Genomic DNA, 17,635 nt, shown 5'->3' with positions numbered 1-17,635 from the left:
AGAGAGATAATGAGCAGATGAGGGGCAGAGAGAGAGAGAGAGAGAGAGTGAGAGAAAAACAAAGACAGAGTTTGAAACAGGCTCCAGGCTCCCTGGTGTCAGCATAGAGCCCAACACAGGGCTTGAACTCATGAACCACAAAATCATGACCTGAGCCAAAGTCAGTTGCTTTACCTACTGAGTCACCCAGGGGCCCTAACATTCAGTATATGTTTAGATGATTATGAGCTTGCTGACATAATGTAACACTGTTGGAGAGACTAGGAATGAATGAAATAACTAAAAGCTGTTTATACAGGATAGCAACTATTTTTTTTTCATAAATGGTTGTTTGTTTGTTCAGAGAAGAGCCTGGGAAGGAGCAGAGAGAGAAGGAGAGAGAATGCAGAGCCTGACATGGAGCTCAATCTCATTAACCATGTGACCATGACCTGAGCCACGATGAAAAGTTGGAAGTGTGGGGCACCTGAGTGGCGCAGTTGCAGTCCCTTAAGCCTCAGACTGTGGCCAAGGTCATGACCTCACAGCTCATGAACTGGAGCCCTGCATGGAGCTCTCTGCTGTGAGTGGATCTCCCCCCCCATCCCCGCTTCCCTGCTTGCATTCTCTCTTTCAAAATAAATAAACATTAAAAACAACAACAACAACACAGAATGGGATACTTAACTGACTGAGCCACCCTTGCACCCAGCAGATATTTTTCTATTGTACAACTTGAGAATTTCATGATTTTAGATATGCAATTCTTAAAAGCAATGATCTTTATCAGAAAAGAACTTTCATATAGGGACTAAGAACCCAAGTTTGAGGAAATTCAGTCATTAGGGAATTGAAGCAACTAAAGTTTCCTTAGTTGCTCTACTGCCCTCTCTCCTGCATCATTTCTGGAACCCGAAGGTCTGCCTTCTGTCTTCCATTTCTACTTCTATCTTGACTCCTCTTAAGGAGACTGTCTTTTCACCCCTTTATTTTTATTCATTTTTTAGGCTTGAGCTCACAATATGAATGAAGCAATCAAATGGTCTGCATATTATTAAGAATCAATGAGCCTAAGCTTGCCGATCTTTTGGTGATGGTAACCCTGAGCACTTTCAATCCCAGAAACTAACCTTTATTCTGGCTAGGTTACCTGTTCACCTATATCCCCTAGTCAGCAAGAATGAGTCCTCTTGCCTATGCACTGTTTCTCTAGATTTTTTTGCCTTCTAGATATTCCTCCCTTCTAGTCATTCCGAAGCGTGTATTTCAGAATTTCCATTATTTGAAGTGTATAATTCATGTCAAAGAATTCTGCCATTACTTACTTAGGCAAAATAAAATAAAGTTTTATTTATAATGTGAAAATCAACCTGGAACATTGATTTAGATTAAAATTACATGGATTTGATCATCTTTTCTCAAGCTCTATTTCACATTTTTTAAAAAAGACAGCCAGTCCTACATAAATACATAATACACAGATACACTTATCTCAATATATTATGTTCCTGGGTGAAGCTATGTCTATCTCACTTCTCTTTCATAGGAAGCCTTTTAAACCAAAATACTGGTTAGAGTCTGATTATGTGATTGTCCAAACTGATGGTTTCTGACTCCGAGAGTTTGGGGGAAAAAAATAGAACACTAAGGTCAGCTGAAATGTGGGATAGGGAGAGATTTATTAAAATCTGATTAAAGTGCAATATCCAAGCAAATAAACAAGTATAATTATTTTATCCGCAGATCCAGAAGGACATAAGCAAAAGATCAGCAATTTACTCCTTTATCCACGTCATCTGGGTGGTTCTAATGCAGTTGGCCTGCCTTGTACATAACTTCTAATTGTGGTACACTACTTATGGATGTCCTTCTTGAAAACAGTGATGTGTAAGTATGGATCTTTTTCCTTTGATAATATAAACGAGATGGATGAGATGGTCTTTGAATTCTGACAAAATCACAGAGACTCACTATGATGACTTTGAATTAAAACAGGAGTAGAAGAGTGCCACTGACTGAGAAGCTTCTTTCATTTTCATCTGGAGGCCGGAGGACATTATGTCCGTTTCCAACATCACAGTCTTCAGGCCTTCTGTGTTGACGCTGATAGGGATCCCAGGCCTAGAGACTGTGCAGTGCTGGATTGGGATTCCATTCTGCGTCATGTATCTCATTGCTATGATTGGAAACTCCTTGTTTCTGATCATCATCAGGTCAGAACACAGCCTCCATGAGCCCATGTATATTTTTCTAGGCATGCTGGGAGTCACAGATATTGTACTTGGCACGAGCATTGTGCCCAAGATGCTTGGAATCTTCTGGTTTCATGTGCCAGAGATTTATTTTGATTCTTGCTTGCTTCAAATGGGGCTCATCCATACATTTTAGTGCATAGAGTCAGGCATCCTGTTGGCCATGGCTCTGGACCGTTATGTGGCCATCTGTTATCCACTAAGACATGCTGCCATCGTCACCCACCGCCTAGTCACCCAGATAGGGGCAGTGACAACACTCAGGGCCGCTTTCCTAGTAGCCCCGTGCCTAATACTGATAAAGTTCCGGTTTCAGTTTTACCATACAACCATCATCTCCCACTGCTACTGTGAGCATATGGCCATTGTGAAACTGGCTGCAGAAAATGTACAGGTCAACAAAATTTATGGCTTGTTTGTGGCATTCACCGTTGCAGGGTTTGACCTCATATTCATCACTTTGTCCTACATACAGATATTTATCACCGTTTTTCGTCTGCCCCAGAAGGAGGCTCGGTTGAAAGCATTCAATACATGCATCGCTCACATCTGTGTCTTTCTCCAGTTCTACATCCTTGCCTTCTTCTCCTTCTTCACACATAGGTTTGGTGCTCATGTTCCCCCTTATATCCACATCCTCTTTTCTAGCCTCTACTTGCTGGTCCCCGCATTTTTCAGTCCACTTGTCTACGGTGCCAAGACCACGCAGATCCGCATTCACCTGGTTAAGATGTTGTGTTCATAAAATGTACTGTGATTAACATCTTCAACCTTCTCCTTTATGCAAAATAACAATCTTTCAAAACAGAATAAAACAGAAAAATTCATATGATTCATGATGTTTGACTTGTCTCCTTAATTGTTTTGTGAAATTTGCCTACATTTTAGGCAGTTGTCACATCAAAGCCCATGACACCTATCAGTCAGTGCGATTTAGATCCTACTAGGTAATGAGAATGGGATGGTAGAAACAGCAATAGTGAATATGTATCATTTCCCTTTTTTTTTTCTTATTTTGCAATTCCTGATTGAATTTTCTCCTTTAAGAATTCTTCTCCACAACGATGCATAAATATCTATTTCTCAATGAATTTCCAAGCACCCAAGACTCATTGTCTTGGATTGTCCAGGTACATGATGAAATCATGTTATTGATTCTATTTTTTTCTTGATCATCCTCATCATCTTTAAAGTAAATGAGAGGAGGGGTTCCTGGATGGCTCTGTTGATTAAGTGTCCAATTTCAGCTCCAGTCATGATCTCATGGTTTATGAGTTCAAGCCCTGTACTGGGTTCTTTGCTGAGAGTTCCAAGCCAGCTTGAGATTCTCTCTCACCTTCTCTCTCTCTGCCTCTCCCCACTTGTGCACTTTCTTTCCTACTTTTAAAATAAATAAACTGAAAATTAAATAAAATAATTAAAGGATAATCTTAAAATAATTAAAAATAAACTTAAAATAGAAATAAAATTAATGAGAGGAAGTTTTTTTGTTCTTATTCAAACAAAAAACCCAAAGAACCAAAAAACTGTATGCGTTCTAATGACACATAGTCTTCAAATTTCAACATTGCTGGTGTCATTCAGGGCATTAACGTTTAAACGTTATGAACAATCCAGTATTCTATTTCACAATTCAGTACTTTTTATGCCCACTCACCATTTATGTCTTTATTAATTCCTCAAGTGTTATCAAAACCCTACAATATTATAAATGCTATACTAAAGAATAGAAGCTTAATGACAAATTTGACAGTGTTTATGTGTTTTGGGTTTATAGCCATTATGGCTTAATATTACTGGGAGAAAGAGAGAGACAGGGAGATGAAAATGACAGAAGTAATAGAGGTTCCTCTGGACTGTGGGGTTAGCCAAGAGAGTGAAGCATTGAAATCCAAAGGAAAGCAGTATCTATAGAATTATTCTTATTTTCTTTGGTTTTTAATAACAAAGTCTGATTCCTCTTTTAAGTTTTTTTGTTAATTCCAGTTAGTTAACACACAGTGTTATATTAGTTTCAGATGTGCAATATAGTGATTCCACACTTCCATTCAACACCTTGTGCTCATCATGACAAGTGGACTTCTTAATCCCCATCACCAATATAACCCATCCCTCCATCCACCTCCCTGCTGGTAACCATCAATGTGTTCTGTACAGTTAAATGTCCTTTTTTGATTTCTTTCTCTCTCTCTTATTTTTTTCCCTTTGCTTGTTTGTTTTGTTTCTTAAATTCCACATATGCTTGACATCATGTGGTATTTGTTTTCCCCTGTAGGGAGTCTGATTCTTAAGGAATGACAGATGAATTGCTGGTAGGTAAGGACATACCATGCCAGGTAAATGATCTTGGAGCTTAAATAGAGAATCTAGAAATGGCACAGTTTTTCTCAATGTAATGCACAACTTGTAGAGAAAAGAAAACTACAAATGTCAAGAATGGCTATGGACACTATGCAAAATGGGTGAACTTTATTCTGAAAGCTATCATATGTCACTGGCCAGATTTCACTCCAAAATGCACATGTGTGTGAATGTGTGTATCTATTTGACAAATGGCAGCATATCCTCTCAGTGGACTTAAAACATTATGCTTTTAAATCACTCAAGGTTATTGTGCTAATGAACACATAAAGTGTTCTGTCCAAATTAATGACTTGAGAACTTAAGGCTTGTGGGCTGTTCCAAACATCATGATCATTTTTAAAAAGAGCATGGAAAATATTCCTGTGTGTGCAGATGTCCATACTTTGATTTGTGACACTTAAATAAATCAACGTATACATAAGAACTTATTAGACTGCATGTCGCATGGATGTAGATACTCTGGTTTGTTTTATGGACTAGGTCTTATCAATGAATACTGAATTTGATCACTTTGTAAACCTAGAGGCTACCCTGAAGCATCTTTTGAGGCTGTTTTAAATATCATTTTGTATTATGGAATGAGCCTAAATGTCCATAAACTGATGAAAGGATAAAGAAATTGTCGTTTGGAAGATGGCGGCGTAGGAGGACGCTGGGCTCACCGCGCGTCCTGCTGATCACTTAGATTCCACCTACACCTGCCTAAATAACCCAGAAAACCGCCAGAGGATTAGCAGAACGGAGTCACCGGACCCAAGTGCAGACGAGAGGCCCACGGAAGAGGGTAGGAAGGGCGGCGAGGCGGTGCGCGCTCCACGGACTGGCGGGAGGGAGCCGGGGCGGAGGGGCGGCTCGCCAGCCAAGCAGAGCCCCGGAGTCCGGCTTGCAAAAGCGGAGGGGCCTGACGGACTGTGTTCCGACAGCAAGCGCGACTTAGCGTTTGGGAGGTCATAAGTTAACAGCTCTGCTCAGAAAGCGGGAAGGCTGGAGGACAAAGGGAGGGTGACTGCGGAGCCCCCGGACGACAGAGCTCAGTTTGGCGGGGAACAAAGGCGCTCGCCAGCGCCATCTCCCCCGCCCATCCCCCAGCCAAAATCCCAAAGGGAACCGGTTCCAGCCAGGGAAATTGCTCGCTCCGCGCAAACACCCAACTCTGTGCTTCTGCAGAGCCAAACCTCCGGCAGCGGATCTGACTCCCTCCGGCTGCCACAGGGCCCCTCCTGAAGTGGATCACCTAAGGAGAAGCGAGCTAAGCCTGCCCCCCCTGCCGCCGTGCACCTTGCCTTCCCACCCCAGCTAATACGCCAGATGCCCAGCATCACAAGCCTGGCAGTGTGCAAGTAGCCCAGACGGGCCACGCCACCCCACAGTGAATCTCGCCCCTAGGAGAGGGGAAGAGAAGGCACACACCAGTCTGACTGTGGCCCCAGCGGTGGGCTGGGGGCAGACATCAGGTCGGACTGCGGCCCCGCCCACCAACTCCAGTTATACACCACAGCACAGGGGAAGTGCCCTGCAGGCCCTCACCACACCAGGGACTATCCAAAATGACCAAGCGGAAGAATTCCCCTCAGAAGAATCTCCAGGAAATAACAACAGCTAATGAGCTGATCAAAAAGGATTAAAATAATATAACAGAAAGTGAATTTAGAATAATAGTCATAAAATTAATCGCTGGGCTGGAAAACAGCATACAGGACAGCAGAGAATCTCTTGCTACAGAGATCAAGGGACTAAGGAACAGTCACGAAGAGCTGAAAAACGCTTTAAATGAAATGCAAAACAAAATGCAAACCACCACGGCTCGGATGGAAGAGGTAGAGGAGAGAATAGGTGAACTAGAAGATAAAGTTATGGAAAAAGAGGAAGCTGAGAAAAAGAGAGATAAAAAAATCCAGGAGTATGAGGGGAAAATTAGAGAACTAAGTGATACACTAAAAAGAAATAATATACGCATAATTGGTATCCCAGAGGAGGAAGAGAGAGGGAAAGGTGCTGAAGGGGTACTTGAAGAAATAATAGCTGAGAACTTCCCTGAACTGGGGAAGGAAAAAGGCATTGAAATCCAAGAGGCACAGAGAACTCCCTTCAGACGTAACTTGAATCGATCTTCTGCACGACATATCATAGTGAAACTGGCAAAATACAAGGATAAAGAGAAAATTCTGAAAGCAGCAAGGGGTAAACGTGCCCTCACATATAAAGGGAGACCTATAAGACTCGTGACTGATCTCTCTTTTGAAACTTGGCAGGCCAGAAAGAATTGGCACGAGATTTTCAGGGTGCTAGACAGCAAAAATATGCAGCCGAGAATCCTTTATCCAGCAAGTCTGTCATTTAGAATAGAAGGAGAGATAAAGGTCTTCCCAAACAAACAAAAACTGAAGGAATTTGTCACCACTAAACCAGCCCTACAAGAGATCCTAAGGGGGACCCTGTGAGACAAAGTACCAGAGACATCACTACAAGCATAAAACATACAGACATCACAATGACTCTAAACCCGTATCTTTCTATAATAACACTAAATGTAAACGGATTAAATGCGCCAACCAAAAGACATAGGGTATCAGAATGGATAAAAAAACAAGACCCATCTATTTGCTGTCTACAAGAGACTCATTTTAGACCTGAGGACACCTTTAGATTGAGAGTGAGGGGATGGAGAACTATTTATCATGCTACTGGAAGCCAAAAGAAAGCTGGAGTAGCCATACTTATATCAGACAAACTAGACTTTAAATTAAAGGCTGTAACAAGAGATGAAGAAGGACATTATATAATAGTTACAGGGTCTACCCATCAGGAAGAGCTAACAATTATAAATGTCTATGTGCCGAATACCGGAGCCCCCAAGTATATAAAACAATTACTCATAAACAGAAGCAACCTTATTGATAAGAATGTGGTAATTGCAGGGGACTTTAACACCCCACTTACAGAAATGGATAGATCATCTAGACACACGGTCAATAAAGAAACAAGGGCCCTGAATGAGACACTGGATCAAATGGACTTGACAGATATATTTAGAACTCTGCATCCCAAAGCAACAGAATATACTTTCTTCTCGAGTGCACATGGAACATTCTCCAAGATAGATCATATACTGGGTCACAAAACAGCCCTTCATAAGTTTACAAGAATTGAAATTATACCATGCATACTTTCAGACCACAATGCTATGAAGCTTGAAATCAACCACAGGAAAAAGTCTGGAAAACCTCCAAAAGCATGGAGGTTAAAAAACACCCTACTAACGAATGAGTGGGTCAACCAGGCAATTAGAGAAGAAATCAAAAAATATATGGAAACAAACGAAAATGAAAATACAACAATCCAAATGCTTTGGGACGCAGCAAAGGCAGTCCTGAGAGGAAAATACATTGCAATCCAGGCCTATCTCAAGAAACAAGAAAAATCCCAAATACAAAATCTAACAGCACACCTAAAGGAAATAGAAGCAGAACAGCAAAGGCAGCCTAAACCCAGCAGAAGAAGAGAAATAATAAAGATCAGAGCAGAAATAAACAATATAGAATCTAAAAAAACTGTAGAGCAGATCAACGAAACCAAGAGTTGGTTTTTTGAAAAAATAAACAAAATTGACAAACCTCTAGCCAGGCTTCTCAAAAAGAAAAGGGAGATGACCCAAATAGATAAAATCATGAATGAAAATGGAATGATTACAACCAATCCCTCAGAGATACAAACAATTATCAGGGAATACTATGAAAAATTATATGCCAACAAATTGGACAACCTGGAAGAAATGGACAAATTCCTGAACACCCACACTCTTCCAAAACTCAATCAGGAGGAAATAGAAAGCTTGAACAGACCCATAACCAGCGAAGAAATTGAATCGGTTATCAAAAATCTCGCAACAAATAAGAGTCCAGGACCAGATGGCTTCCCAGGGGAGTTCTACCAGACGTTTAAAGCAGAAATAATACCTATCCTTCTCAAGCTATTCCAAGAAATAGAAAGGGAAGGAAAACTTCCAGACTCATTCTATGAAGCCAGTATTACTTTGATTCCTAAACCAGACAGAGACCGAGTAAAAAAAGAGAACTACAGGCCAATATCCCTGATGAATATGGATGCAAAAATTCTCAATAAGATACTAGCAAATAGAATTCAACAGCATATAAAAAGAATTATTCACCATGATCAAGTGGGATTCATTCCTGGGATGCAGGGCTGGTTCAACATTCGCAAATCAATCAACGTGATACATCACATTAACAAAAAAAAAGAGAAGAACCATATGATCCTGTCAATCGATGCAGAAAAGGCCTTTGACAAAATCCAGCACCCTTTCTTAATAAAAACCCTTGAGAAAGTCGGGATAGAAGGAACATACTTAAAGATCATAAAAGCCATTTATGAAAAGCCCACAGCTAACATCATCCTCAACGGGGAAAAACTGAGAGCTTTTTCCCTGAGATCAGGAACACGACAGGGATGCCCACTCTCACCGTCGTTGTTTAACATAGTGCTGGAAGTTCTAGCATCAGCAATCAGACAACAAAAGGAAATCAAAGGCATCAAAATTGGCAAAGATGAAGTCAAGCTTTCGCTTTTTGCAGATGACATGATATTATACATGGAAAATCCGATAGACTCCACCAAAAGTCTGCTAGAACTGATACATGAATTCAGCAAAGTTGCAGGATACAAAATCAATGTACAGAAATCAGTTGCATTCTTATACACTAACAATGAAGCAACAGAAAGACAAATAAAGAAACTGATCCCATTCACAATTGCACCAAGAAGCATAAAATACCTAGGAATAAATCTAACCAAAGATGTAAAGGATCTGTATGCTGAAAACTATAGAAAGCTTATGAAGGTAATTGAAGAAGATTTAAAGAAATGGAAAGACATTCCCTGCTCATGGATTGGAAAAATAAATATTGTCAAAATGTCAATACTACCCAAAGCTATCTACACATTCAATGCAATCCCAATCAAAATTGCACCAGCATTCTTCTCAAAACTAGAACAAGCAATCCTAAAATTCATATGGAACCACAAAAGGCCCCGAATAGCCAAAGGAATTTTGAAGAAGAAGACCAAAGCAGGAGGCATCACAATCCCAGACTTTAGCCTCTACTACAAAGCTGTCATCATCAAGACAGCATGGTATTGGCACAAAAACAGACACACAGACCAATGGAATAGAATAGAAACCCCAGAACTAGACCCACAAACGTATGGCCAACTCATCTTTGACAAAGCAGGAAAGAACATCCAATGGAAAAAAGACAGCCTCTTTAACAAATGGTGCTGGGAGAACTGGAAAGCAACATGCAGAAGGTTGAAACTAGACCACTTTCTCACACCATTTACAAAAATAAACTCAAAATGGATAAAGGACCTAAATGTGAGACAGGAAACCATCAGAACCTTAGAGGAGAAAGCAGGAAAAGACCTCTCTGACCTCAGCCGTAGCAATCTCTTACTCGACACATCCCCAAAGGCAAGGGAATTAAAAGCAAAAGTGAATTACTGGGACCTTATGAAGATAAAAAGCTTCTGCACAGCAAAGGAAACAACCAACAAAACTAAAAGGCAACCAACGGAATGGGAAAAGATATTTGCAAATGACATATCGGACAAAGGGCTAGTATCTAAAATCTATAAAGAGCTCACCAAACTCCACACTCGAAAAACAAATAACCCAGTGAAGAAATGGGCAGAAAACATGAATAGACACTTCTCTAAAGAAGACATCCAGATGGCCAACAGGCACATGAAAAGATGTTCAGCGTCGCTCCTTATCAGGGAAATACAAATCAAAACCACACTCAGGTATCACCTCACGCCAGTCAGACTGGCCAAAATGAACAAATCAGGAGACTATAGATGCTGGAGAGGATGTGGAGAAACGGGAACCCTCTTGCACTGTTGGTGGGAATGCAAATTGGTGCAGCCGCTCTGGAAAGCAGTGTGGAGGTTCCTCAGAAAATTAAAAATAGACCTACCCTATGACCCAGCAATAGCACTGCTAGGAATTTACCCAAGGGATACAGGAGTACTGATGCATAGGGGCACTTGTACCCCAATGTTCATAGCAGCACTCTCAACAATAGCCAAATTATGGAAAGAGCCTAAATGTCCATCAACTCATGAATGGATAAAGAAATTGTGGTTTATATACACAATGGAATACTACGTGGCAATGAGAAAAAATGAAATATGGCCTTTTGTAGCAACGTGGATGGAACTGGAGAGTGTGATGCTAAGTGAAATAAGCCATACAGAGAAAGACAGATACCATATGGTTTCACTCTTATGTGGATCCTGAGAAACTTAACAGGAACCCATGGGGGAGGGGAAGGAAAAAAAAAAAAAAAAAGGACGTTAGAGTGGGAGAGAGCCAAAGCATAAGAGACTGTTAAAAAACTGAGAACAAACTGAGGGTTGATGGGGGGTGGGAGGGAGGGGAGGGTGGGTGATGGGTATTGAGGAGGGCACCTTTTGGGATGAGCACTGGGTGTTGTATGGAAACCAATTTGTCAATAAATTTCATATATAAAACAAAAAAAGAAATTGTCGTTTATATACACAATGGAATACTACTTGGCAATGAGAAAGAATGAAATATGGCCTTTTATAGCAACGTGGATAGAACTGGAGAGTGTTATGCTAAGTGAAATCTGTCATACAGAGAAAGACAGATACCATATGTTCTCACTTTTATGTGGCTCCTGGGAAACTTAACAGAAGACCACAGAGGAGGGGAAGGAAAAAAACAAGTTAGAGAGGGAGGGAGGCAAACCATAAGAGACTCTTAAAAACATAAAATAAACTGACGGTTGATGGGAGGTAGGAGGGAGGGGAGGGTGGGTGATGGGTATTGAGGATGGCACCTGTTGGGATGAGTATTGGTGTTGCATGGAAACCAATTTGACAATAAATTTCACATACAAAAAGAAAAGAAATGTCAGTATTGACAGATAGGATTTGCTTGGATTACCAATAGGGGTTGTGGTTCTTTAATAAAAATTTCCTTTAAATAAAAGTAAAAAAAAACCATCAGAGGTAATTTTAATATTCTAATCAGAGTTCAGCAAACATTTATGCAAATAAATGGGTCATCGTGGGCAAAGAAACATTTAAAGACTATTTTGTAAGTATTTATATAAAAAGCGACAAAGCATATTTCCACAAATATTTTGATATAATTATATATATTTATGAATCATTAATAACTGACAATAATAATAATAATCAGATGTGTAGTTTTCTGTAAAGAAAGTCTACTAATCAGGGGAATGTGGAAATGTCCATCATAACTGGTCATTGTGAGAATACTACTCAATTTACAAAGCTTCAATAAAATAAAGATCTAAAGAATGATACTACAAGAGAATGAGTGTTAAATGTGTGATAGAGAGCCATTGAGGATACAGATTTTGTGTCCAGAAGTGTCTCAGCGAAAGAAGGGTCACAGAATACTTATTTATACGTAACTCATTGGCACAGGGACATACATTTAAGTACATTTAAGTGTCCTTTCGATCTTTTTCCAAATGAGGACAGCAGAAAGAAACTGACAAAAGTAAATTTAATTACTTATTTTACAGAAAACTTTTTATTTTGTAAGGAATGTCAAAAAATACAGATTGTGTATATTAATTTCTCTACATCTCCCCGGTGGGGAAAAAGGAATGAAGAGACCAAGGGGATTCTGAAAGTTGCAGAAATGGCTTCAGGGACATTAGATGTGGATGGAAAAAAAAGAGGGCTTCATAATGAGCTGTTGGGTCCCTGGGGGCTTGGGTTAGTGGCTAGGAAATCTCATATTCAGACCTCCTCCCTCTCTATGTACACTGGGGAACGTTATACTTGCCAATTCAAGCTTAATAAAGTTATGTTGTGTGTAGCAAATATAGACCTTCCTGTGAGTTTTGTTGGAGTGTGATCCCACCAACATGAGCTCAGACACATTCACAAAAGAGGGTGCAAGTCTGTTTTGCAGGGACAGAAGAAGAGAGGAAAGTCTATTCCAGAGATGTGCACAGTTTGGCAGATGGCCGAGCAGCAAATGGATAAGAGTTCATGATATTTACAGCGGGCTGTTCTAGAGGGTGCAGAGAGAAGAAAGAGACGCTGCCAGCATAAGCACAAGTGAATGAGATGAGAGTCTCAGGGGGAAAAAGAGTGAATGACAGGTGAGTGATGAGTGATGAGTGATGAGTGATAGTGTTACGAAGACAGACCATGGTTTTCAGGAGTCTTGTAAAAACACAACTGGCCCCCAATAACAAAGAATGAAGTCCCTTTCCCCAAGTTCACCCAATAATGTTTCACTACCAGCTTTTCCAGTGATAACCACTCCAGCCCCCCTGCCCTGTACTCACTTAGGTCCTCTCCCACCTGCCTTCCCACCACCTGTACCTGTCAGGTAATGCTGCCACATCAGCTCCTTACTGTTAAATATGCCAGACAATGTGAATGGTACTGAAGGATTTCTCTTCTAATTCTGATTAACTCTAGAAAGAAGAAGTGAATAAACGAATCCATGATCGAGGAATCTCTAGGATTAAGCATTGGGGAGCAAAGCTTTGGAAATCATGTTTTAGTTGACTAACTAACTGGTCTATTCTAAATATGCATCAGCTAATACAGACTTGCTTCTAGAATGGACCTGTTGAGTGGGTTCCTTCACTTGAGGTTTAGCCACATAGACCACAGCTCTTCCTGCATTACTGGCATTTTTGGGGACAATAAGTATATGATTAAATGATCATGGGCTTGCTGACAGAAAGCAACAGTGTTGGACCAACTAGGAAAGAATGAAACAACTGAACCCTGTTTTCACCAAATAGAAACTCTCTAATGTAGCCTGAGGCTTTCTAATTTAAGATAGGTGATTTTTAAAAAGCAATGATCTTTTCAGATACAAATGTATCTGAACTAGACTAAGAGCCCAGTTTTCAGAAAAGTCAGTCATCGTGAATCGAGGTGATTAAATGTTCTTTAGTTGAGCCCTCTCCTCCATCATTTCTGGTATCCCAAGTCTGCTCCGTGTCTTCCATTCCTACTTCCATATTAGACTCCTGTTGGGAAACATGTCCTTTCACCCCTTTATTGTCGACTCATTTCTCATGCCTGAGCTCATGAAAAATTCAAATGTTCAAGTGATATATATTTCATTAAGAATTAATGAGCTTACATTGGCCAAATCTCATGTTACTGGCAGCTGTGAGCAGTTTAAGCCCAAGAACCTAGCCTCTAGTCCATGAATTACCCATGTACCCATTTTCCCACACTCTGTTGTCAGCAAGATTGAGTCCTCTTGCCTCTATACATTGTTGCCTCTGAGTTTCCAAGTTTTCTAGAGATTCCTCCCATCTAGGTATTCAGAAATGGGTATTCCAAAATGTCAGCGAATTTAAGCACACCACTAATTTTCAGGAATTCAATTGTTAGTATGTGGGCAAAATAAAATAGAGTTTTACTAGGCATGTAAAAATGGCATGAAATTTCACCCAGACTCACCAAAAGTGCATGGGGTTGGATGATCTTTGCAAAGCGCTTCATTTACTTTCTTTTGAAAGGATATCTGGGGAAGGGAAGGAAAAATACTATAAAAACAGAGGGGACAAACCATATGAGCCTCCTGGGTATAAAGAACACTCTGAGGTTACTGGAAGGGTGGTGTTGGGGGGGATGGGTTAAATGGGTGATGGGCATTAAGGAGGGTACTTTTTGGGATGAGTACTGGGTACTATATTTAAGCAAAGAATCACTAAATTCTACTCCTGAAACCCTTCTTACACTATATGTTAACTAACGTGGATTTAAATTTAAAAAGTGAAATTGTTATTGGAAAAGAAAAAAGCAAAGAAAAGAGAGACATCCAGTCTTATGTAGATACAAATGATACAGATAGATGAATATATTGTGCTCCTGGGTGTCACCAGTTTCTCTGTTCTCTTTCATAGGGAGTTTTTTCACTTAAAAAAAATCAAGAAATAAACAGAAAAAGAGGCTCCTGGATGTCTCAGTTGAGCGTGACATTCTTGATTTCAGGTCAGGTCAAGATCTTGGGGTTGGTGAGTTCAAACCTCATGTCAGGCTGTGTGATGATGGTATGGAGTCTGTTTGGGATACTCTCTCTCTCCCTTCTCTTTGCCCCTCCTCTGATGTCTGTCTCTCTCTATTAAAAAAAAACACCTTTAAAATATAAAACTTATGGAGATTTGTCTACTAATATACTGGTCAGAGTCAGATTTGTTGATCCAAAGTGTCAGTTCCAGACCTAGACACAATGGAAATAACAGAATATTATCAGGTTGTTAGAATGTGGAATACGGACATTCATCAAACTCTGCTTGAAATGCCATTTCCAAGCAAGTTTAACAGGTATAATTATTGTATCCCCAGGTGCAGAGGGACATAACAGAGAGATCAGCAGTTACTCTGTTACCCACGTGATCTGGCTGGTTGTAATGCAAATGACTTGCCTTCTACATAACTTCTCATTGTGCTACACTACTCGTGGATGTCCGTTCTGAAAACACAATGTGTATCGGCGGATCATTTTCCTTCCATAATATAAATAAGAAGGATGATATGACCTTAGAGTTCTGACAAAATCAGAGACCCACTATGATGACTTTATACAAACAAGAGTAGCGGGGAAGAGTGCCACTGACTGAGAAGCTTCTTTCATTTGCTTCTGGAAACCCAAAGACATTATGTCCATTTCCAACATCACAGTCTTCAGGCCTTCTGTGTTGACGCTGATAGGGATCCCAGGCCTAGAGACTGTACAGTGCTGGATTGGGATTCCATTCTGTGTCATGTATCTCATTGCTATCATTGGAAATTCCTTGCTTCTGATCATCATCAGGTCAGAGCGCAGCCTCCATGAGCCCATGTACATTTTCGTAGGCATGCTGGGAGTCACAGATATTGCGCTTGCTACCACCATTATGCCCAAGATGCTTGGAATTTTCTGGTTTCGTGTGCCAGACATTTATTTTGATTCCTGTTTGCTTCAAATGTGGCTCATCCACACATTTCAGGGCATAGAGTCAGGCATCCTCCTGGCCATGGCTGTGGACCGTTATGTGGCCATCCGTTATCCACTAAGACATGCTGCCATCGTCACCCACCGCCTAGTCACCCAGATAGGGGCAGTGACAACACTCAGGGCCGCTTTCCTAGTAGCCCCGTGCCTAATCCTGATAAAGTTCCGGTTTCAGTTTTACCATACAACCATCATCTCCCACTCTTACTGTGAGCATATGGCCATTGTGAAACTGGCTGCATCAGATGTGCGGGTCAACAAAATTTATGGCTTGTTTGTGGCATTTACAGTTGCAGGGTTCGACCTCACATTCATCACTTTGTCTTATGCACAGATCTTTTCCACAGTTTTTCATTTACCCCAGAAGGAGGCTCGGTTGAAAGCATTCAATACGTGCATCGCTCACATGTGCGTCTTCCTCCCGTTCTACCTCCTTGCCTTCTTCTCCTTCTTCACACATAGGTTTGGTGCTCATGTTCCCCCTTATATCCATATCCTCTTTTCTAGCCTCTACTTGCTGGTCCCCCCATTTCTCAATCCACTTGTCTACGGTGCCAAGACCAAGCAGATCCGCATTCACCTGGTAAAGATGCTCTATTCATAAAATTCACTGTGATTAACTCCTTCAACCTCCGCATTAGTAACAATCTCTCAAAATTAAATATAACATTTAAAAAGCCACATTATCTGCAATGCTTCAGTTTTGTATATTTGTTTTGTGTAATTTGTCTGCATTTTATGGTTTTCACATCATTATACCCCATGACAACTATTATTTGGTCGGTTTTGGGATGCTACCACCTAATAAGAGGAATAAACATAAAGATTAAAATAGTGAAAATATATTGTTTCCTTTCCTCTTTTATTTTTTATTTCCTGGTTGAGTTTCTTCCCTATGGATTCTTCTCCAGAAGGATTCATAAATATGCATCTATCACTGAAATCAAATGCAGCTAACCTCTTTGTTTTAGAATGTGCAGGTACTCAAAGAAAACAAGGTGTTCATGTGGGTTGAACTTATTGTCACCTAGACAGGTTTTTTTTGAGAAGGTTTATTTTAAGCATATTGTGCTAAGAAACAAACAAAAAGCAAACATGTACATAGAAGCCAAATCTTTAAGGATGTAATGAAATAAAAATATCTAAGGGGCACTTGGGTGGCCTAGTCAGTTAAGCCTTCAACTAAGTCTCAGGTCATCTCTCAATTTATGGGTTTGAGCCACCTGTAGGGCTGTGTGTGATAGCTCAGAGCCTGGAGCCTGCTCAAATTCTGTGTCTCCCTCTCTGTGCTCCTTCCCTGCTTTGTTCTGTCTCACTCTGTCTCTCAAAAATAAATAAACCTCAATTAAAAAAAAAAAGAACAGAACACTACTATAAGAAATAGAGAACAAAAAGATAGTTTGTAAATTAAACAACAATATGAGAAATAAAAAAAAAACAATGAAACTCTCAGAAGATAGATATAAGAAAGCAGAACAAAAGGACAAGTGTTAACTATGGGGGCTGGGATGAAAAAGTATATAGGGTCAATCCAAGAACACCATCATATCACTAAGTAGGAGTTCTAGAAAGTAAGGGAAGTTAAAACAATATATAGGTGGACCGCTGTAGACTAGGAACATATTAGAAATTATACAAGACTATTCCAAAAACCAAACACACAGATCCAAATTGGGAGTATCCACCATGAACCCATGGAAAAAAGAATACAATTTCACAGTAAGTTAAGAAAATGAAAGCCTGTGGCTATAGACTAGCAGAAAGTATTTGCAAAATACATGTTTAACAAAGGACTTATATCCAAAATATACAAAGAACTTTTAAATCTCAACAATAAGGAAATAAACAAGTCGCTTAAAAAGTAGGCAAAAATCTGAAAACATATTTCACCCCAAAAAGACATAACAAAGAGCAATAGGCATGTTTCAAGGTGCTCAATATCATTTGTCATTAAGGAATTGCAAAGTAAAACAATGGGATACCATAC

General features: G+C 40.1%; 1 protein-coding gene and 1 pseudogene across 1 annotated transcript; both read left to right on the top strand.

Annotated features, from left to right (window-relative positions):
• The first annotated feature begins 2,037 nt into the window (after nt 1–2,037).
• LOC115526060 lies at nt 2,038–2,976 on the top strand (annotated as a pseudogene).
• A 12,337-nt stretch (nt 2,977–15,313) lies between these two features.
• Nucleotides 15,314–16,252, top strand: LOC115526089 (olfactory receptor 52A1-like). The gene has a single exon (XM_030333565.1). The coding sequence runs from the start codon at nt 15,314–15,316 to the stop codon at nt 16,250–16,252; it is 939 nt and encodes a 312-aa protein (XP_030189425.1).
• Nucleotides 16,253–17,635: the final 1,383 nt, after the last annotated feature.

The sequence above is a fragment of the Lynx canadensis genome, chromosome D1 (genome assembly GCF_007474595.2).
Source record: "Lynx canadensis isolate LIC74 chromosome D1, mLynCan4.pri.v2, whole genome shotgun sequence".
NCBI classification, from domain to species: domain Eukaryota; kingdom Metazoa; phylum Chordata; class Mammalia; order Carnivora; family Felidae; genus Lynx; species Lynx canadensis.
This window is presented reverse-complemented; position numbering and strand designations above follow the sequence as displayed.

Excerpts from the sequence above, each read along its gene's own strand:
- LOC115526089 (XM_030333565.1), top strand. The coding sequence starts at position 15,314 with ATGTCCATTTCCAACATCACAGTCTTCAGGCCTTCTGTGTTGACGCTG.